This window comes from Seriola dumerili, unplaced genomic scaffold (genome assembly GCF_002260705.1).
Source record: "Seriola dumerili isolate Sdu_G_001 unplaced genomic scaffold, Sdu_1.0 BDQW01000191.1, whole genome shotgun sequence".
In the NCBI taxonomy this organism is placed as follows: domain Eukaryota; kingdom Metazoa; phylum Chordata; class Actinopteri; order Carangiformes; family Carangidae; genus Seriola; species Seriola dumerili.
In genome coordinates this window covers 5790059-5810968 of record NW_019174446.1, presented here as the reverse complement: position 1 = coordinate 5810968, position 20910 = coordinate 5790059, and the positions used below count along the sequence as shown (strand labels likewise).

At 39.6% G+C, this 20910-nt stretch overlaps 4 protein-coding genes across 5 annotated transcripts; 1 reads left to right on the top strand and 3 right to left on the bottom strand.

Moving 5' to 3' along the window:
* Positions 1-1953: 1953 nt before the first annotated feature.
* Positions 1954-10230, bottom strand: sdha (succinate dehydrogenase complex flavoprotein subunit A). The gene is made up of 15 exons (XM_022753500.1): positions 10160-10230; positions 9374-9454; positions 8930-9091; positions 8590-8733; positions 7843-8007; positions 7561-7709; positions 7321-7445; positions 5630-5798; positions 5273-5468; positions 4992-5163; positions 4567-4685; positions 4178-4289; positions 3911-4041; positions 3489-3602; positions 1954-3391 (listed from the first exon to the last, which is right to left on the bottom strand). The coding sequence occupies exons 1-15, from the start codon at positions 10220-10222 to the stop codon at positions 3305-3307; spliced, it is 1989 nt and encodes a 662-aa protein (XP_022609221.1). The 5' UTR covers positions 10223-10230; the 3' UTR covers positions 1954-3304.
* A 248-nt stretch (positions 10231-10478) lies between these two features.
* On the top strand, positions 10479-13407 carry ccdc127 (coiled-coil domain containing 127). 2 transcript variants are annotated; one of them, XM_022753442.1, is made up of 4 exons: positions 10479-10562; positions 11265-11399; positions 11823-12067; positions 12170-13407. In XM_022753442.1, the coding sequence occupies exons 2-4, from the start codon at positions 11270-11272 to the stop codon at positions 12614-12616; spliced, it is 822 nt and encodes a 273-aa protein (XP_022609163.1). In that variant the 5' UTR covers positions 10479-10562; positions 11265-11269; the 3' UTR covers positions 12617-13407. The 2 variants fall into 2 exon arrangements, with proteins under 2 accessions (XP_022609163.1, XP_022609164.1); XM_022753443.1 differs by having other exon boundaries at positions 10507-10562; positions 11262-11399.
* Positions 13408-14455: 1048 nt separating this feature from the next.
* LOC111227917 (telethonin-like) lies at positions 14456-16020 on the bottom strand. Its single transcript, XM_022753666.1, has 2 exons — positions 15882-16020; positions 14456-15430 (listed from the first exon to the last, which is right to left on the bottom strand). The coding sequence occupies exons 1-2, from the start codon at positions 16013-16015 to the stop codon at positions 15070-15072; spliced, it is 495 nt and encodes a 164-aa protein (XP_022609387.1). The 5' UTR covers positions 16016-16020; the 3' UTR covers positions 14456-15069.
* Positions 16021-18363: 2343 nt separating this feature from the next.
* On the bottom strand, positions 18364-20542 carry mrpl32 (mitochondrial ribosomal protein L32). Its single transcript, XM_022753665.1, has 3 exons — positions 20387-20542; positions 20080-20288; positions 18364-19000 (listed from the first exon to the last, which is right to left on the bottom strand). Exons 1-3 carry the CDS (start codon positions 20481-20483, stop codon positions 18752-18754), a joined length of 555 nt encoding a protein of 184 aa, XP_022609386.1. The 5' UTR covers positions 20484-20542; the 3' UTR covers positions 18364-18751.
* Between the last annotated feature and the right edge of the window lie 368 nt (positions 20543-20910).

The window sequence follows — 20910 nt, the reverse complement described above, 5'->3', positions numbered from 1 at the left end:
ATCTGATTTCCTGTAAAGAATTGGTCTGATGAAATATCAATATAGTCAGAAGTTTGGGGAGTCATTATGAGTTACTGGAAGTGTTCCAAGGCTGTTACGGTACATGTTTGTCTTAGGTTCCTGCTCTCCCAGCCACATCCTCACATCCCCACCATTTACTTGCTCTCCCATTTTACGTAATCACACTCTCCTCCTCCCTCCTTCCCTCCCTCCATCCCCATCTCCCTGCTTATTCCTGTTCTTTTACCTCACTCACTCACTCATTCTTCTTCCTTCTTTTTGACCCCTCCTCTCCCTGCCACCATCCCTCCCTGTGACCTTGTAATTTCAAACCTGCATCATTCTTACTGTAGGTAATATTCCTCTAGGATTTCACTGTGCAAAGTTTGACATGCCATTTTATCACTGACACACATACTGGTGAAGTCTTCTGACCTGTATTGCGTCCTTGGACACAACTGGACATCCTGCAAGAATTTGGAAGAAAAATACAAATAAACATACTCTCCCAATCCTCCACAGTGTCTCCTCTTCATTCTCTACATGCTCATCTACAGCCATATCAGCCATCACCATGGTCTACACTATTACTCTAACAATGAACTTGAGATCAATGCTGATCTTTGGTGTTTTCTGTTGAAGTTGTGTTTGTATAGTCGACACTGTTTTAAAGCCCATCTAGGGTCAAGCACTGCTCAGGCTATAAATGCCATCATATGTGGCATTGGTCTTCTGCTGTGGATGTGATTTTTCTTCTTCCTCTAGCTCAGTGCTTCAGTGAAAGTGCAGTTGTTCGTGATTAATAATTCTCTGCAGGCCCGTATCATCCGCCCCGGAAGCCATTAATAACAGTCAACCTTAAATGATCCAGGACAGCCTGTCTGAGCAGGCAGGAGTCCCTGCCTCTGATGATGTGAACTGCTCAACAAAGAGTAAGGTGTGGTGGTTGGCAAGGTTTGATTTTTTGACATTTGTATCTGTTGAGATTTACAGGAATCCGTCTGCCTCAGGTGTCAGCGTTTGTGAAGTAGGTTTGCTTTCTTATAAGAGTAGTGGTTAAAGCCACAGTAGTTTTCATTTGATGATCAATGTTATGTGAGGACAGTTTGTAGTTTCTGAATAAGATGTTTCCTTTTGAAAAATCTTGTGTATTTATCATAGGCTTGTACATCCTTGCCGAATAATTAACCAGGACACACACTTAAAATATGTTTCTTGTATTTAACACCTTTCAACCACACTGTTGCTTTTTTCTAACCACATGAAACCACAAACATCAAATAATAATAACTGCTATTGAAAGTTTTTATCTGGCAGGTAGGCTACCTTATTCACTTGTAATAAAACGTAGCCTCATAAAATCATATGATGACCATGTTTCAGCTGGAAACCAATTCAAAAAAGGGTGTTGCATAAAAATAATCTGTCTGTTGTTTTCTCCTGCTCCCCTGCCAGTGCGTTCCCTTGTGCCAATAGAAAGTGTGTTCTGACCTTCCTGGGTTCAGCTGGTCAGGATATGAGCCAGGCTCAGGTTACTTCAGTGTTTGTTTTGTGATTATTGATTTTCTCTGTGGAATTTCCTGTAAGGAAAAACAGCCACAGTGAGCTGTAAGAGATGAACTGCACCACTCACCATTTCCCTGCTCTTTATCAGAATAATGTGAAACGGTAACACTGCTGTGGAAAGATGACTAACAGCTGTTAGAAGTGGGCATCCACAGAGTACCAACACACATGCTGTTTTTTTTTAATAGCAATGTATCCCTGCTGCTCAATGTGCTTCTGCTGCCCCCCAGTGGACAAAAATAGACAATATAATGACTTTATGACATGACTCTATACCTCTGAAATAATCTGAGCAAAACTCAATGTTGTTGATGTACATACAGGAAGGAGGACTTGCCCAGCCCTTGCCCATCAGATTAAGACAAACCAAGAGCTTTTGTTTCTATGCATAGTCTACACTTTATTGAACATGTGAAAATAAGTACAAATGGCAAAACCAGAAGAAAATGAACTCAAACTTTTTTCTTTTAAAACAGGCAAATAAATTAAGTCACCGTTTCGACAATTCAGCACAAGAAGCACGGCATGTGAATTTATTCTAAACTTCAAGTGACGACACTGAGCAAATCTCTCAGTCTAAATGTCAAAGTTATTTGTGGAGTTGCAGGCAATGTGGTAAATTCCAGTTAGTGTGAATCGGCCATTAATTCTACATCACACGCAACATTCTTTCAAATGAAACCACTCGTATCGCTGCTTCCCTCGCACCACTTAAGAGCTGGCATTGATGTTTGGGCTCAGAATTCATAACTTCTGGAGGAGCATTTCTCTCCTGCAACCTAACAAGCCCAACAGCTCTGTGCACTTCAATGACCCTTACTGGAATTTACCCTCAGAGAAAACAACAACAGCAAATTGTAGAAAGAAGTCATTGTTCCAACAGTTGATAAATAGATTCAAGCTGCTTCATTTGGTTAACATTTATAGTAAAGAACTATAGATAAGCTTAAGGTTGATTAAGTCGATCAACTTTTTATCTACTCAACAGGAGATATATGTATTTTATCATTTAAACCACACACATGAAGTATCACAAGAAGTAACAACTATTCAAAACTGAAGGCAATAGTGAGTGAGAAAAGACTACCTTATACTTTAACAAGTACATACAGTATATGTTGCCATGTTTATTGTACATTTATGCAATATTTACATAGTTAAAACTTCTCTCTGAGGCTTGATGGTGATGGGTGCATTTTACATTACAATCATTTCCACAATCTCTTCACTTCAGAAAGCCAAAGGAGAGAAGTTCTGATTCAAGAAGCATTAAATGCAATGCAAGACTAGGAAATGAAAGTATGGTGTCCACACAAAAAGCCAAGCTCGAGTGGTGCAACACATTAACTATACTCCATTGTTTTTGTTCCTCAGCTGGAGGCTGAAAAATCTTTAGTAATTCACTTGTCTTATGATATTTACAAAACCAGCTCACGCAGTGTGAGAGGTCACACAACCATGTTGAAGTTATCTGCTGCACACAGATTAAATCAAAACAAAAAGGAGAGGAGCAGGAACGTGACACGAAGGGATGAAGTTGACAAGACAGTATTGTATTTACTATTCTAAAAGGATACAACTGTGCAACCAAAAGCATAATAATTTGTCCCAAAATGCCATCTCGATTACAGATAGAAAATGTATCTTCTTAAATAGTTAAATGAGAATTCATTAATCGAGTAAGATGGATGAGAGGGGAAGGGACGGGGACAGGGGGAGGAGAGCAGAGGAGATCTTCTTAGTAAGAGCGGATGGCGGGAGGGACGTGAGCGCAGTCCTGCTCATCCAGAGAGCTGTCAATAACGGGGCGGTACTCCAGGGTTACCTGTGATTGGACAAAAGCAAAAGGTATATCAGATATGACTGACACGATGAACCTTTATAGTTAGAGCGCACACTGAGGAGGGGGTGCGAGGTTATACCTTGCCAGTCTTGGGATCGACGTAGGACATAGTGTGTTTCCTCCAGTGCTGTTCAAATGGCTTCTTCTCCTGACCCTGCAGGGGCTTCGAGTAGTCATACTCATCAACACGGTCCTGGAATATAGTTGAAGGAATAATGTTAGAGGGGTTAGTGGCTGTGATCAACTATCTTTCTTTCTTCTTTTTTTCTTCATGATTTTTGCAATCATCTACCGATACAATAGGAAACACAAACTCAGGTAAGAAATGAACAGATAGTGAAAAAGAAAAGCAAACACTGGGAGGAAGGTGAGCACAGAAAAGGAGAAAGAGAAGGAGAGTACAGGCAGTGACAGGAAGGAGAAGCATGGGGAAAAAACTGCAAGAATAATGAATGAAGAAACTAGAATACTGCAACACAGATTGACTGTGTTCACACATACCTTGAAGTCCTCTCTGGCGTGAGCTCCCCTGCTCTCCTTTCTCTGCTCAGCAGAGTGGATGGTCTGGACGGCGTTCAGCATCAGATTCTGCAGCTCCAATGTTTCCACCAGGTCTGTGTTCCACACAATGCCTGGAGAGGAAGAGGAAGAAAAGAAAAAAGGAGAACACTTAGAGTAAGCCAGACAGGAAAACATCTGCAACTTGCAGACAGACGCACAAGGATCTGTAAATACACACAGAAACAGGGAGACAACTTGGTGTAGTACCTCTGTCGAAAGTCTTGACATCATCCAGGGTCTGGTAAACAGCATCCATCTTGTCACAGCCTTCCTTCAGGACAGAGCCGGTACGGAACACTGCAGCATGAGCCTGCATGGTCTGAATGGAGAGGCAGGAAGACACACATGATTTAATTTTGTACAAGTTTGTTAGGGACTTCGACACAGAATCCCCTCAGGTCAGGTGATACTGTGAGGGACCTCAAAAACACAGCAGCAGCAGAATATGTCTTACTACTGCATAGCACCTAATGTAAAGTGACTGAATACGACCTTTTGTAACATTTGATTACCTGTGCTCACACATTTCCAAATAAATGTCCTAATGCACAGCATTAGTGACTTTTCTCTCTTTGTGTGCATCTTTGTGTGTGTACCTTCTGCATGTTGAGCCTGATCTCAGAGGTTCTCAGGCTTCCATTGGCAAACCTCAGCTTGTCGAGGTTGGCCACAGACTCCTCTCCTGCACTGGGCTGCAGAGGCGACAGTTTCTCTCCTGCAGAGAAAACAAAGCACCAGGGTCAGTGGTGAAGCAATGTGCACTAAACCTCTGATATCAGATATAATCCTGCCCTGTGGAGCATAATAATGTTGACAAAGTCGTGGTGTTATCTGATATCAAGACGGAAGGAGAATTAATGTTTTTCTGTACATCTAAATGAGCAGTGGAAATATGACAGGACATTTTCAGTCATGTAAGTTTTACTTTTGAATGGTTTTACTTGATACAACCATTTTTTGCATCATTAATGATCTAGTGTTAAATCTGAGGAAAAGAAACCTCATTAACGACGGTGCTCACCAGGTTTGTTTTCCTCTGCGATGGTGAGGGCGCAGGCTCTGCCGAACACCACCAGATCCAGCAGGGAGTTGGCACCCAGTCGGTTAGCACCGTGGACGCTGGCACAGGCCGCCTCACCACAGGCATACAGTCCAGGAACAACCTTGTCCTGTCCGTTGCTATGAGTAATCACCTGATGGTAAAAAAAAATAAAGGCGTGTCACTCTGTTGGGGGCATGCTCACAATGGAGTACTTTATAGCGAGTGAGGAGGGAATGTGTGTGGATGCAAATATAACCTACCTGTCCCTTGTAGTTTGTGGGTACTCCACCCATATTATAATGAACAGTGGGCAGGACAGGGATGGGCTCTTTTGTGACGTCGACTCCAGCAAAGATCATGGCCGTCTCTGAGATACCGGGCAGTCTTGTGGCCAGCTGCTGAGGAGGCAGGTGGTGAAGCTGCAGGTACACGTGGTCCTTCTCTGGACCGACACCTCTGAAGGAAGAAGGACAGACCAGAATTAAAAAAAAAAAAAATGCAACACCAGCATCTTACCTAGCTGTTTCAATTTTGCTACTTTGGGAGAAAGACTTTTCTAGATCAAAAAAATTAGCAAACTTACATCTCACAGACATGCATGCATATCCAGTCCATACCTGCCCTCTCTGATCTCTATGGTCATGGAGCGAGACACCACATCTCTGGAAGCCAGGTCCTTGGCGTTGGGTGCATAGCGCTCCATGAAGCGCTCTCCCTCACTGTTGATGAGGATACCGCCCTCACCACGGCAACCCTCTGTGATCAGGCAACCAGCTCCATAGATCCCTGTAGGGATTCACACGAGATCGAGTTTTTATTTATGAACAATAAAAATCAAATAGATGTTAATACTTGTGTCATAGTAGGATCACTTTGATCCCAGTTTTAAGTGAGATCAATCCTCCGGGTTACTATGGTAACATACAGTAGACATCTAACAGGCTATTTGATCCAAATGTTGATGAATGAATAACACACGTACAAGAGTAGGGTAAATTATTAAATAACAGTTATCTTTATAAAGACAATACTTGATAGTAATCCTAAGAATGATTAATGTAACAGATTTAAATAACATTCCTATCAATGAAGCATAAGGTCAACATTGTAACATCCTCAAAGCTTTATTGCTATTATTTTTATGGCACCATACTGACACAATTCTCCAGAAATCCCATCGAGCAACAGAAGAATGTGTTGGTTCTACCTCTCAATTTATTTTTAGCAAGGTATAAAAACATTGGAAATAAAGTTCTTTCTCATATAATACTCTTGAAATGCTGACATAGTTTTACACAGCTTACTCAGCTTTGTTCTATTCTAGCATTAAAAAAATTATTTTGATTGTGTTTCTATCACAGCTTTTTGGTCATTGGTCGGTGTTGTGAGTTTATGCAAGAGTGTGATCGACATTTGGCGATTGATAAAGTCTATAATCATCTGAATCTATAAGCTGAAATCTTCACAGTCAAATGCATTTTTTGGGTACCTGAAATATTTTCAGCAATGTAAGGTATGCTGCATTTATCCAACCATGTGCTTGAAACAACATGTGAAGTTAGTGCATCATATAGAAAAAGGCGAGAAAAAAAAAAATCTGCACTCCAACTCAATGACCTGTGGCTCAGCCTGTGGGACCCTCCCATTGGCCACATCAGTGGGCTACTTCATACAGTCTGGTGTCAAATGTCCAGCAGGAACAAAAATAAAAATGACCCCTTGTCTTTATGCAACTGAGGTCCATTTTTAGAGCTCAATGTAAACAGCCTAACCTGAACAGACTCGTGGACCAACTTGATTTAAAAATCGAGCACTACAGACGTACCTCAGTAACTCAAAAGTCCTTTGGGAGTAAATGAACTAGATGTGTTACTGTCTCATATAATAAATGGAACAAAAGGACATCTATGTTCATCATCTCTCATCACTTGAGCAGCAAGTTGTTTATGGATTCAAATAAAGATAATTAGTGTTTACATCTTATAATTTATCTTGATTCGTCTGTAGTGACATTGAAACTCAACGAGGAACACAGAATGACATTAATCACATGACCAAAGTACAAACAGACAGAGAGGGAAACACAGTTCCCACTAATCATACACTGTCTTATCACATCATTATGGCTAGATAATAAAATAGTGGACTTTGAACTGTCACTGATAGAATACCTCTATTAGTTAAAATTAATATAAGTGACAAAGTTTTCAAGCGCTGTCTGTCAAAACAAGATACTAGTTTCTCTCTGCTTCTTTAATGCTTCAGTAGCAGAACTACCGTCTGACTTTAATAAGTTTCTTTCTCTCACCGGTGGGATGGAACTGTACAAACTCCAAATCCTGGCAGGGCAGTCCAGCTCTGGTCACCATTGCATTTCCATCTCCTGTACTAGTGTGGGCAGATGTGCAGCTGAAATAGGTTCTTCCATAACCCCTGGAAAGAAACAGACCTTGTTTATTAAACAAAGAAACAAAGATGAAGAAATGTTTGTGTCTCATACCAACTCTCTACGGTAATGACATCACAGCGCAGTGAGAGTGTGGCCTACCCAGTAGCAATGACAGTATTCTTGGCTCTGAAGCGGTGAATAGATCCGTCCTCCATGCAGAGAGCAATTACTCCTTTACACTCTCCATTTTCCATCAGCAGGTCCAGGGCAAAGTACTCCACAAAGTAGCTGGTGTCATAACGAAGCGACTGAGCAGAAGACAGAAGGGCAGAAGAATACGTGAGGTGCAACTAAATAGTTTGCCACAGAAGAATTGGTTTCTTTATGTGTAGACTGAGTCAGAAAAAAAAAAAAAGTAGGAAAGTGTGTGTGTGTACTTACCCGTCCATAAAGTGTATGCAGTAGAGAATGTCCTGTTCTGTCTGCTACACAGCAGCAGCGGTGAGCCTGGCCTCCTTTTCCATACTTGAGACTCTGACCTCCAAAGGCCCTCTGGTAGATCTTCCCATCTTCGGTGCGGCTGAACGGCATGCCAAAGTTCTCCAGCTAGGACAAACGTGAGAGCAACATGGGCTTATAATGTGCTATTATTGTGTGTTGATAATCCTGGGTGGGAGAGTAGGGATTTGATTTATAATTTGAGCCAGTTCATTTTTGAACTTTGGGAACCATAACCCTATTTAACCTTTTTTCTCAAATGTATCAAAATTAAATCTTGCCTTGCAAACTTAATCAGCAAGTGTTAAAAAAAATCATCTTCATCTTCGTTACTGGTTTTATGACAAATATGTAAATCGATAAAGATTTGAGACAGTGTGTAAGTGTAACAGTGTAATTTACTGACTTGTTAATGTCAGTGTCAGGAAAGTGATGACTTGATGCTGTCAGGTGATTTGCTGTGATGATGTGATTTTGATTCAAAATACATGCAATTATTTTTCCAAAGTTTCGAGTGTTTCAGGTTTAAAAGCCGAGTCTACCCAAGATAAATAAGGCAACTGTTTTCTTTTGGGGTTTTTTCATAACCGTATGTTGTATACTTAACTGGTTTATGTTTTTACTGGTCAAAGCCCAGTTTTTGCCAGCTAACCTAACCACTGGTATGTATGCATCTATGTGGGATCTTACCTCCACTACAGCTGCAGGAGCCTGCTCAGTCATGTAGTGAATAGCATCCTGGTCTCCCAGCCAATCAGATCCCTTTACTGTGTCGTAGAAGTGCCACCTCCAGTCATCCTCCTCCATATTCCCCAGAGCTGCATTGATCCCACCCTGTGAGCCAAGTCGATATCCAACAATTCATTAAAAGATACAGCGCTTCTGCTGATTTTGTTTACTTGAAATCTTACATTGACATAACAAATCTGCATACGTTTATTTTGTAATTCTACTTTAATACATACAGAAAGATTTGAGCTTGCTGAAATGATTTTTCTCCTAACTGAAAGTGCAAAATGTGTTGTTGTACCTGTGCAGCGACAGTGTGAGACCTGGTGGGGAAGAGCTTGGTGACGCAAGCAGTGTTGAAACCAGCCTCTGACAGGCCAAAGGCTGCCCTAAGTCCAGCCCCTCCAGCCCCTACCACCACAGCATCAAACTCATGATCCACAACCGGGTACTGAGTAGAGATCTGAAGACAACGAAGGATAGAAGTTACTGTAAAGACCAGCTTTTACACACTGGAAGCTCGGTCTCGAATATCAGTCATGGAGTGTTGTGAGTTTGCATAATTAAAAGCAAATTTGAAGCCATCATGGTACATTTTTAAACAGCAGTAACTTTGATACTGACACCAGATGCAAAGAAAAGAATGAATACATACAAATTAACACGTCTACCTATGTAAAAAACTGTATCCTATCATGTATCTATATGAACTACCCAATTAAATACAAGAACAAATCAAACTCACATCATCTGATACTTTGGCACTTTTCTTGCCATAGATGGAGAAGTGAAAGTTCCTGGAGCCTTGAACTGCAGCAGCAGGGACCTGGCACAAAAGAAAACAGTTTAGATAAGAGTCGAATTTAAAGAAAAATACATAATAAAATAAAATACTTGTTTAGCCATAACATACACCGCTAATTAACATATACCGTTATGTTTATTCAAATATTAAAGGCAAACTTAAAATCAGTCCTAGTAACACTCCCATAACAATGGATAATTGAGCATAAATATCACACAATAACATGTTACTGGGCAAATTTATGACACATTTTGCACTTGATGTCGTTTAAATTGCCTATGGTATCATTAAAAAATTACAAACGAAAGTTGTCTTTAAAGATATTTACATTTCATCTTTTTTTGCAGGTTAAAATGCAGCAGCTAAAACTGTTATCCACAAGGGCAACTGAAGTAACTGTCATAAACATGTTGGAATAACTCAGTTACGCTGACAGTTTACTAAAAACATTACTCACAAAGTATAATGTGAAAGAAAAGCAGATGGTATAACTGTATATTATGTTGTATTATGTCATAAATATATGCTATAATGGCTTTTTTCCATGGTGTCACATTGAAACACCCTAAGCTACATAACACTGGTTACGCAAGTCACAATGCGCCGGTTACGAAAGCTGAAGTGCAGCAAAATTCTTCCTTTCAGCAGGAAAAAGGCAATCGGCACGCATAATCAGAGAATGAAGATGATGAATGAAAGATTCGAAACCCAATTGTTATAACTCACTGCTTTTGTTTTAGATAGTACCCTCTTGGAAAGGAGACGGGACGCGGCACGGACACTCGCCATGTTGTCAGTAGAAGGACCGATTCTGAGGCAAGACGGAGGATCACATATTCTGTTGCACTGGACCAAACCACTCTCCGAAAATGGGGGTGTCGTTTATGTTGCAATCAATGGTTATACACAAAAATATTTACTGATGAGTTTTTAACACTAAAAAGCATTTTTATTTTGTTTAATATATCCAATTAAACATAAACAGTCTTTAATTGCCGCATAAAATGGGGCTTTTGTATAAGGGAATTCCCAGGAATTACCCTCGGTCGTTGTAGCTGCCAAAGCGTAAAATTGTATAATCTGGGTGTGCAGGAACAAATGTATAAGTGACCTAGACTTTTCATTCAAGGTGAGACACGGCACCATATATTTAACAGACGTACACTGGCTTGTTGTCGGAATTACAAAGCTGTTGTGCTCTGTGTTTTTTATGAAATACTATAGCGAGCATGAACCAGCAAGCTAAATGTTGGCTAGCATGTTAGCTAATAGCTAGCCTTATTGTGGTTAGCTGGGCTGTCAAACTACCAAGTCATGTCAGACTGGGTTTGCTGTTTCAGTCTGTGTTTTGGCAAATGCTTACAAGCTAATTCCTAACTAAGGTTCACGTCTAGTTCTTATTTGTAACACCATTTCTAAAAGCCACACATACTGTCCAAACATGTTTATGTTTTTAAATAGCTCATGGTGAATCTGAAACCATTTTCTTTTAGTAAGCTACTTAGTCAATGGATACTCTGACTTCCATTGTGTATGGGAAGAATACACAATAAGTTTGTAATCGTGGGTTTGTGTTTATAACTAAGCCACTTTAAAGCAGTATGTAACTGCTACTACTGCTGACATTAAGCTACCAGCACCAGTATCAACAAAGACCTGGTAGTGACTCCAGTATCAGTGTTAGAAGTGTGAATGAAAAGACACTGCTACTTCAGGAGAACCATTCAGTCTGTTGCAAAATTTGAATATTTATCATAATGTACATGTAAAGATGTATACGTTATTACTGATGTTGTGGTTTCCCTGTGTATGGGTGTGTGTGTGACAGCAGTCTCCATGAACAACTTGAATGATCCCCCCAGATGGAACATCCAACCAGACCCCAGAGGAAGGGGGGCGGGGGCCAGTGATGGTAACCAATGGAACTATGCCCTGCTGGTCCCTATGCTCGGACTGGCTGCATTTCGTAAGTTACACAAGGAGATGTACAGTAGCAAGAAACGTTTTTGTGGATGAGGTAACAGGCACAGGAGGGCAACATTTGATATATAATAAATGCATTCATGCAAGTGTGAGATCCGCACTTTACCTCTGAAATGTGTGTTTTATTTTGTTTTGGTTTTTTTTGCTTTCCTTTGTCATATTTGTACCCTTTTTTGAATGCTTGATCATTTTTATCCTCAGGTGATGCTATCGTCATGTTAACTTTATTAACTCTCTCAAAACTGGGAGCCAAGCTGGTGTTACAAAATCTGTATTATTTGCTTCAGTTGGTCTGCCCTTCAGGAGATTCTGTTGGTTGAGGAAAAGCATTACTGTAAGATCAATGTAACTTAAATATATCTCACTCACACTTATTCTCTTGTCTTAACTCCCACCACCCCATCAGGTTGGATCTGGACCAGAGAGTCTCAGAGGGAGATCCAGAATGTCAGAGCCCAGTATAACAAGGATGTGTCTATAATAAAAAGTGAGATGGAGGCACGGTACCGGGAGACACTGACAGAGAGGCGCAAGGCAGCTGCTATACTAGAGCTAGAGCTGGAAAAGGAGAGACAGAGGGTGAAAGGGTATAAGCAGGCTCTGATCTCACAGAGCCAGCAGCTGATGGAAGAGCGAAAACAGCTACAACAGGTAAATTCTTGTATTGTCCTCCATTTCTGCTATTGTGTACTTTTCCCATTTAACCTGTAGCTTTCTTCTCTATAACTCAAAACTCTTTTTCTCCCCTACAAGGAGCGAGAGACCTTGGTGGAAGAGAAGCAAAGGCTGGTGAATTCCGGAGCTGCAGGTGCTGTGCTGCATCATGCCCTGGAACGAGAACAAGGCTGGTGCCAACGAGCCACAGCCACTTTGAAAGAACTTGAGGGTCTGCTTGTGGAGCGCCAGAATGCCTACTGTTCCCTCATCCAGCCTCGAGATCAGCGACTGGAGATGGAGAAGAACATGCTGCTAAAGGTCGTCAAAGATCCCATCGGGGCAGAACTAGATCTAGAGTCTGACCTGAGGGATATTTTTAAGAGAGATAAGCACTGTGCAGATGTGCTAAACATGGACAAGAGGAAGAACGGAAGCCTAATGTGGGTGTATCTCAAGTACTGGCAGCTGCAGGTCACTGTCCAAAAACACAAGAGAGCTGAGGAAGCCATATTAGGAGGGAAAATCCAGTCTCACACTAAGTGACAAAAGACATAGATGAGCTGGTGTTTTTCATTTGACTTAGAATCTTTAAAGTATGTGGATCAGGAATGGAAAATGCATGTATTTTTGACTCTAAGTAATTATCTTTACTTGATAGAGATGTTATGGAAACACACAAGGTCATCTCAATAAGATAATGTTAAGCATCTGAAAGCTCCATCCTTGATCTTCAGAGAAAAGAAGAGAACAGGTTGGTCAGGTTTACAATATAACTATAGCATCAGAAGCCCCATATAAGACTCATTAGCTTTAAATTAACTCGGGGAAAACTTATAATGTTAAATATGCATTAGGATCATTCTAGTAATATCCATATTGGATACTCAATTAATGTTTAATGACATATACAAATTAGTTTTTTCCATTTATCCCCTTGGAAAATATTGTCAGAAAATCTGTGTTAATGTAACTTACATTCTCTGAGTGCCATGAATTATTGTTAGGTGAGTGTACTGTATGTCCAGACATGGACTTTTTTTTTGTTCTCTCTGTTTTGGATATGAACTGATTGCTTACGAAAACCTGTTCACCTTGTCCCATGTTATACACACTGCTGAAAGAAACATTCTTTCTCATCAGGAAATTATTTAAGTAATATAATTTATTACTAAGGGCACTCACAGAGCGCAGACTTCAGCTAAGGCCAATGTGAAACAGCACACACCAGACAAAAAAAATCGAATTAATTGTAAATGATCTGATCTGCCCCAAAATTTAATGGGTTCTTCCTTGGTTCTTCCCAATCCTCCACCAAGTTTGGTACAATTCAGTTCAGTACTTTTTGCATATCCTCCCATCCTGCTGACAAACAAACAAACCAACAGACACAGCAAGCAAGCAAAGTTTATTTGTATAGCACTTTTCCCAGACACTAGTCACAAAGTGCTTCACAATCAAAATTAATAAGAACAAATGGAAAAATTAAAAACAAATAAATTGAATAAAAAAACAAACACAGGTGAGATCATAATTTGCTTGGTGGAGGTAAAAACACTATGTTAAAGTAAAACAGCCATGAATCCAAACACACTGTCAACACAATTAATATGGGGCAGTCATTGAAGTCTTTTATTTCCATGGAATGTGTTGATACTTGGCTCTAATATGTTGATGGCCTCCGGTGGGAGATATTTATAACAGTGGGAATTACTTTGTTTTTACCAACCCCTCTGTCCATGGAGTTTCTCCATCTATTTACAGTCTGCATGTTGCCATTTATGATACAGTACAAGGCCTAAAGCTTAAAGAATAGTTTGACTATTTCTCATCACTGGTTCCAAGTTTCTAGCCTTCAGTCTGGTTTTGTGGGAGCCTCATAATGAGCACGAAGGAGACAGGACTATTGCAGGTGCATGTGAATGTAAATTAGAGGACAGAGCAAAAAAGTAGTGCTTAGTGCTGCAACATCTTATCAGATTACTACAACAACAACAAAAAACTCTTTCATTCACACCTCACACCTGTAGCGGAAGGATTATATGAATCTATAGCATTTTTATTTGGTTATCAAACCTTGTTGCACTGTTTTGTTTTGATATCTTGGTGAATAAGTGCTGGATGTAATGCCACTAACCACTGTGTGCAATCCTTCAAATACATTTTTGGTTGAAAAACTTCATGTCTGGGTTGTTTGTGTGTTCTCTTTAGAGCCTCAATAGTTTTGCTATGTTTACCCAAGTATATCAGCTCATTGGGGGTCCCTTTACAATGTTTGACCACAGGGGGGTGCTGCATAAATAAAAAAAACTTGCATGCACAGAAATACATAGAAAGAACTGACACATTAATATTAATCTATAGGTAAATTACAGACAAAGTGCATGTATGTAAAGTTATTTATTGTATTTTCTCCAACAGGACAATTTTTATTAACTTGAACATCATATTAAACTGTATGCAAAATTAAGTTCCAGACACATTTCATGTTAGGCATGGAAATCACTGACAATGACAGAAAGCATGCAGTAATCTTAAGAGACCCAACTTCAGAACATGTTCATATCTACAATACCGCATATCATTACACATTTTCAAGTTATGGCACATACATTATTTCAAAATTTTAAATATAATAATTTAGTAATGTAATTATGAAAAAATGAATAAAGTGAATCTCTTCTATCATAAATTATCACCCATCAGAATTAGAATACTGGATTCATTTTCCATCTAAGACTCTTGTTTGGACAATACTAAAATATAAAGTTACTTAGCAGATGAGATATCTAGTTTGACATAGATAATTGTCATGAGGCTCATTTCATCAGGAGGTAATTCTTTGTCAAAAGTCACAGTTTAGATAGTTTAGATTGTTCATATAATTTATACGCAAATTTCAATTTACAAATACCAGTATGTAAATTACACAAAGATATGCTATGTTGTATATTCTCTGAATCACAGTTTTAGATACCCTTCCACTGCACCTCCTCGCTTCACTCCCTCCTCTGCACGCGATGAGAGATCTCCCGTGGAGAGGACATCAGGCTCGAAGCTCTGAAGTTCACTCTGATTGGCTTTCTGAGGTCCTGAGTTGTGGCAGTCACTTCCTGCTTATCCACTCCATTATTCACCCTCCGTGATGTGGCTGGTTGTTCTTCTGCGCACCCAAAGGTGGCTCTGGCATGATATGGCGCCCTGCTGGTTTTGAAGAAGGGCAGGTGGTGCTCTTTCATAGCTCCGCTGTGACTGCCCAGCTTCAGTATCTGGCTGGGACTCCTCTCGACCATGAAGTGGACCACCTGTTGCTGCTTATAACTTTCTTTGCGAACACTGTCAGTCTCTGACAGTGTCAGCCTGAAAAACAGTACACACACCAGATTAATTATTAATCCAGCCTCTGCAAGAAAACTAAAGAAATCTGCAGCTTTATCGCTCTTGGTTGAATTTTTGACCACATCACATGTTATTCACCAGTGTTTTCCTTTAGCACTCACAGGCAACATACCTGCAGTGATATCACTGATCAGGTCGTGTAGTGCAACTTATCTGAAATTTTTAACCCAAGCAAAGCAGTAAAGCAGCTGTTTTCACCTGTACTGTGTGTGAATCATGTGATTTTACCCTCTAGGTCAAAATAGAGTATGTCCAAACACCTTTATCTTAGGCTACAACACTATACTGAACACTACACCATACAAATTTACAAATGCTTAAACATAATGGGGCGAATATAGTAGAAAACATTGCAGTATTGTAGGGACTCATTCAACAGTTTCAGTATATTTGAAAAGAGAGAACAACCTACCTGTATTGTGGTCTTGTTTCAATGACCAGGCTCAGCCAACATGCTTGGTAGCTCTCTTTCTTCCACTGGTTTTCCTCGTGAAGTTCGCAGTAGGAGTTCACCAGGTAGCAGCCTCCTCTGCTCACACAGTGCATGGCGTGATTGCGACAGGAGCGTGAACGTCAGTAATTGTCTGTCTGTGCCAAGAACAAACGTCCTTTTGTTTTTTGTTTTTTTTTTACCTGAGTCCTACTTGAGGTGAACAAAACTCATGGGAAAAGAACGCAACAAGCTATCAAATCAAGTGTCATCATCAATGTGTGTGTATGTGTGTGTATCAAGTACTCTGAGATGTGTGTGTGCGAGTTAGGCCATGTCTTAAATATAGAGTCTTGTTTCTATTTTTACTCCTCTGCATCACATTGTAGTGAATGTAGTGAATGTCCCCACTTAAGGTATCCTGAAGGTTGGTTTTCATTTGAAAAGGAGCTTTAGCTTTTTCCATGACGTCAGCCAACCAGATGAATCCAGATGAAAGGTGACTGTGATACCCACTGATGTCATCCACTGAACTACTGAACTGGCAAAATGTTTAGTTGTTTCATGTATTTCTGGTAAAAAAAAAAAACTAAGTAGTAATCTCAAACATGATATCACCATCTGCACCTGGAAATGTATATGATTACACAGTCCTATCCAGTGCAAAGTGGAAGGCAAGTTATATTTGCATTTTTTGCATATTCAGTGCACATGTAAATTTGTAAATTCTACATAGTAAAATATTTTCCTAAGAGAGAGGACATTTTGGCTGGTCCTCACTTTCTGACGCACCTTCAAAGGGCAATTTGAGGGTTAAGACTTGGTTTTAGGGTTAGGCTTAGGGTGAGTTGGGGCATTCAGTTGTGATGGTTAGGGTGTGTGTGTGAGTGTGCATGTTTTGATAGAAATATGAAATGACTAATCTGTTTGAATAAGATGGATCCAAGGGTCATGCCATCAGAGTAGATATCCTCCCACTCCTCAGATGTCTCTCACACAGACCACATGTTGCAGGAAGGAAACAGCTGAGGGCAATCAGATCACTGACAGTAATCCCAACTCATTAATCCAAAGATACATCAGTTCCTTGGCCAAATTCACACTGATGGCTGCAAAAGTTAATGTTTGTGAGTGACATTTTTTTTTTTTTTTACAAAAGTAATCTGTCATCACTGTCACCACTACAATCTGTGTGAAGTTCAGCAGAATGGTTTAATTTAATAATAGAGTAATACTTTAATAGAGTGATGTACAATGAAAGAGTCTTGATTTGAACAGATATGCTCTATCTTCCTTTTATTGATATTTGAAAGATGTAATGAAGGAGTGTGGGTCAAAGACCTCGCTGTAAATACACTGGCACAGATAAACATAGCAGAATTAGGATTAGAGCTGTAGTATCATGCAAAAGAAAGATATGTAGACTTTCAAATCTTTGACAAATTACAAGGTCATTTGATTTGTTAAAGCATTCTTACTACATTTCTGTAATTGTAATGATTTTCCAAAAGTGAATTGTTTGTTACTTAAGTGCTCAGTGAATATTTGAAGCTCCTTGACTGAACGTAACTATAAATCTTGATTACTCTTGCCGTCGTTGGGACTTTGGCAACCTGAATTTCATCAAACTGCGAGGGTGAAACTAAATCAGAGGGTGTATGATGGTGTGACCGAAGCAGTGGAAGGTATGCTGGACAGTCTGTTCCAGCGACACAAGAGTCGGTATTACATGACTTCAGTTTAAGGCTGAATCCTGACTAAGACATTGCTGTGGCAACATGAATGCACATTCACAAATAAACAAGCATCTCACCATGTTTAGAAGTGGCAATTAGTATCCCATCACAAGCAGAAAATTTAGTTAATGCAGTTTCTTAATATTTATAATGAGCAGGAATATCACTGTGACATTTATATATGTCATTTTTCATCATCAGTTGCACAGAATTTACATTACATTTTAAAAATCTGATTCCTCAAAGTTTCTCAATCCTTGATTATTTTGAAACCACATTTGTGTCCCTAAGGAAGAGATTGTGCCTATTGTCCATGTTGGACCAGAAAAAAAAACACTTTTCAACAAATACTTTTGTAAATGAGAGATGTCAGTGTGTGATTTTAAAATTTTAAATAAATTAATTTGAAAAACAGTATTTTCACTTTGTCATTATGCATTAGTCAGTGTAGATTGATGAGCAAAAATGGCCATTTTATCCACTTAAAATTAAATCTACAACACAATAAAGTGTGAAAGCCATTCACCTTTAACCAAAAAGAGCCTCAGGAGTTTAAATATAAAGAGTTTAAATATAAAGATATAAAAAGATATAAAATAAATTACATATATATATATATACATATATATATATAGAAAAATAAATTATTTCACTAATGCAATCATTGCTATGCACATTGCTTGATCAATTTTTTTTTTTTTTTAATTAAACAAATTACATACATAAGATTGTTTTTTCATATAATGAATTTATTGTGAAACATTCAAATATACAGTAAATTTCTCTCAGACTGGCTTCAAGTCTGACAAACGGTCAAAAAATGAACAATGTCTGATACCAACAACTCCAAAGACTTTGACGTTGTGTTTTCTACCCATGTGTTAATGATATAGTACAGTATGGTCACAGACAGTGACCATACCGGAAAGTGAAAACGTTTCTCCTGTGATCAAACAAGCAGATCCCATTGTGGATCATGTTTGTGGAAACAAAACCTCTTCCTTTTACTGGATAACAGCCTGAACAAAATATGCTGTTCACTATGTCAAATAAACCATCAGTATGTAACTGACCACACCTGTGTCAAACTGAAGGTATGTAGCAAACACAGCATCATTAGCTGAACCAGGCAGGCCTCTTTCTGGTTCTCTCCACTATCCTCTTGTCTTTGACCTGCTGGCTTGGTGTCTCACCCTCATACAGCACAACCGTCTCCACTGTTGGGGCCCTCAGCGGGCCTCCTTCCATTGCTTGAATCTGTTGACGAATCAGTGAAGTCTCCTTGCACACCTTAGCATAACAGAAGCCACACAGGATATGTTTCTGCTTCAAGTGGCCACACTCTGGACACGGCTCAATGTTGGTCTGAGATGGAGACCGAGAGAGAGACAGAGGGAAGACTGTGGGTCAAACTATGTCAAGACAACACTAACATTTATACACACCAATACTGATTTGTGGCTATTAAGTAATTTTCTTGTAAGATGAGATATACAGTTCCTAAGCAAACTCCGTACAAAGTAAGTCTCAATTAAACTGTTCACAACAAAGTGTGTGGATTATTGTGATTAACTAGAGATGTACTGGTATCATTTTTCTGAAGTACTAATGGAACAACATGGACGTGTGCATTAAGTCAGCTGGAAATCATAAACAGAGCAATAAGTTGCATTCAGAATTTTTGACTTTATTGACTGAGGAAACACCCCAGATATTCTGTTATATATGACACAGTATATACATACAGTCACTGGGAACTCTGTTAGGAACACCATACTAACACTGGGTAGGGCCTCCATTTGCTCTCTAAACAGCCTAATTTTTTGGCAGCATGGAGTCAACAACAAGCTGGAAACATTCCTTTGCTTTGTGACATGGTGCATTATCATGTTGAGAGTAGCCATTAGAAGATGGTAAACTGTAGAAGATGGAAAATACTCTGATCGGCTGTGGCATTCAAACAATGACTGTTTCCCCCTCCCCACTCTCCTGCAGCCCATTTGGCACCAACAATCATGCCACGGTTAAACTCACTGAGATCACATTTATTTTTTTTCCCATTTTGATGTTTGATGTAAACATTAACTGTAGCTCCTGTCCTATCTGCATGCTTTCATGCATTGCACAGTTGTCACATGATTGGCTGATTGGATAATTTTATGAATAAGCAGTTGTACAGGTGTTCCTAATAAAGTGCATGTACTTACACATGTATAATTTGATGGTAAACTGTCAATGCAGCATCGATCCAACTATCATCTGAGTAAACATATTGATAAACATTAATTATATGTTTATGTTGAGTTTTGTTAATGTCATTTTTAAAGCTTTCCCAGTCAGTCAGTACAGACAATCAGTACTCTACCTGAGACACAATGAGTTATAGTTGTGTTTTGGGGTGAAGCCCCCTTGGGAGAATCTAAAGGAGGTTCTATTCAGCATACCTTGACTTTTAAGAGTTTGCTGTCATCTCTCCTTCTGGTGCGGTTGATCTCTATCGTGCGTCTCTTTTTGGGTACTGCCATCCAAAAGATGCTGTCCATGAGGCCGGGTGGCTGCTCTGGACTCTCCTGCTCCTCCAGCTGGTGGTCCTGGCCAACCTGAGGCTGGAGTTGAGGCAGGAGACTGGGGCCATAGACTGCCAGCGCTGGAGCTGCACAATGAAATACACCGTTACCTTCTTATCACTGTAACCCAACAGTCAGCTCAGTAAGGTTAGCTAACATCCAGAGCTCCAGGCGGTAAACTCACCAAGGTGTCGGTCTAGTCCCGCCGCCTGTAGAAGTCTGCTCTCAATATGTAGCAAAGAGCATCTGAGGCTCTGGACTAAAGCTGCTAAATTCATCATTTTAATTGTCAGCACGTTTCGTCTCTTTCCAACATGTCAGACAGCTCACGGTCACTGAAGTTTAGTGCGTCACTACACTGCGACAAAAAAAAAAAAAAAAAAAAACTATACTCCTTCTTCTTCTGCTTAATTTCTGGCAGACAAGCCTGATTCTGACGTCTTACTACCATCTATCGGTCAACTGTCCAAAAATACACTGCAGAAATAATTCAACAAAACTTGGTGATGCTTTCCAAACAGTTTCCAAACCATGCCTATTCTCTATGAACGCCCCTGTTTTGTCAGGATAGTTTGAACTAAATGTAGCCTTTGCCTCCAGTTATTGTCTCTTATTAGTTTTACGTCCATAGATATATGTTTTTAAAAGATCTTACTTGTTTATGCTGTGACATTATATGCTAAATACAAAAGGGCCCACAACAATTTC

Coding starts and splice junctions, on each gene's coding strand:
- LOC111227917 (XM_022753666.1), bottom strand. CDS start 16,015: ATGCACTGTGTGAGCAGAGGAGGCTGCTACCTGGTGAACTCCTACTGC. Junction 15,431..15,881: donor GAAACAAGACCACAATACAG/GTAGGTTGTTCT, acceptor ACTGTTTTTCAG/GCTGACACTGTCAGAGACTG.
- mrpl32 (XM_022753665.1), bottom strand. CDS start 20,483: ATGATGAATTTAGCAGCTTTAGTCCAGAGCCTCAGATGCTCTTTGCTA. Junction 20,289..20,386: donor GGGACTAGACCGACACCTTG/GTGAGTTTACCG, acceptor TTCATTGTGCAG/CTCCAGCGCTGGCAGTCTAT. Junction 19,001..20,079: donor GCAAACTCTTAAAAGTCAAG/GTATGCTGAATA, acceptor TCTCCATCTCAG/ACCAACATTGAGCCGTGTCC.
- sdha (XM_022753500.1), bottom strand. CDS start 10,222: ATGGCGAGTGTCCGTGCCGCGTCCCGTCTCCTTTCCAAGAGGGTACTA. Junction 9,455..10,159: donor TACTATCTAAAACAAAAGCA/GTGAGTTATAAC, acceptor CTTTTGTGCCAG/GTCCCTGCTGCTGCAGTTCA. Junction 7,710..7,842: donor TGCATACACTTTATGGACGG/GTAAGTACACAC, acceptor TCTTCTGCTCAG/TCGCTTCGTTATGACACCAG.
- ccdc127 (XM_022753442.1), top strand. CDS start 11,270: ATGAACAACTTGAATGATCCCCCCAGATGGAACATCCAACCAGACCCC. Junction 11,400..11,822: donor GCTCGGACTGGCTGCATTTC/GTAAGTTACACA, acceptor CCACCCCATCAG/GTTGGATCTGGACCAGAGAG. Junction 12,068..12,169: donor AGCGAAAACAGCTACAACAG/GTAAATTCTTGT, acceptor CTCCCCTACAAG/GAGCGAGAGACCTTGGTGGA.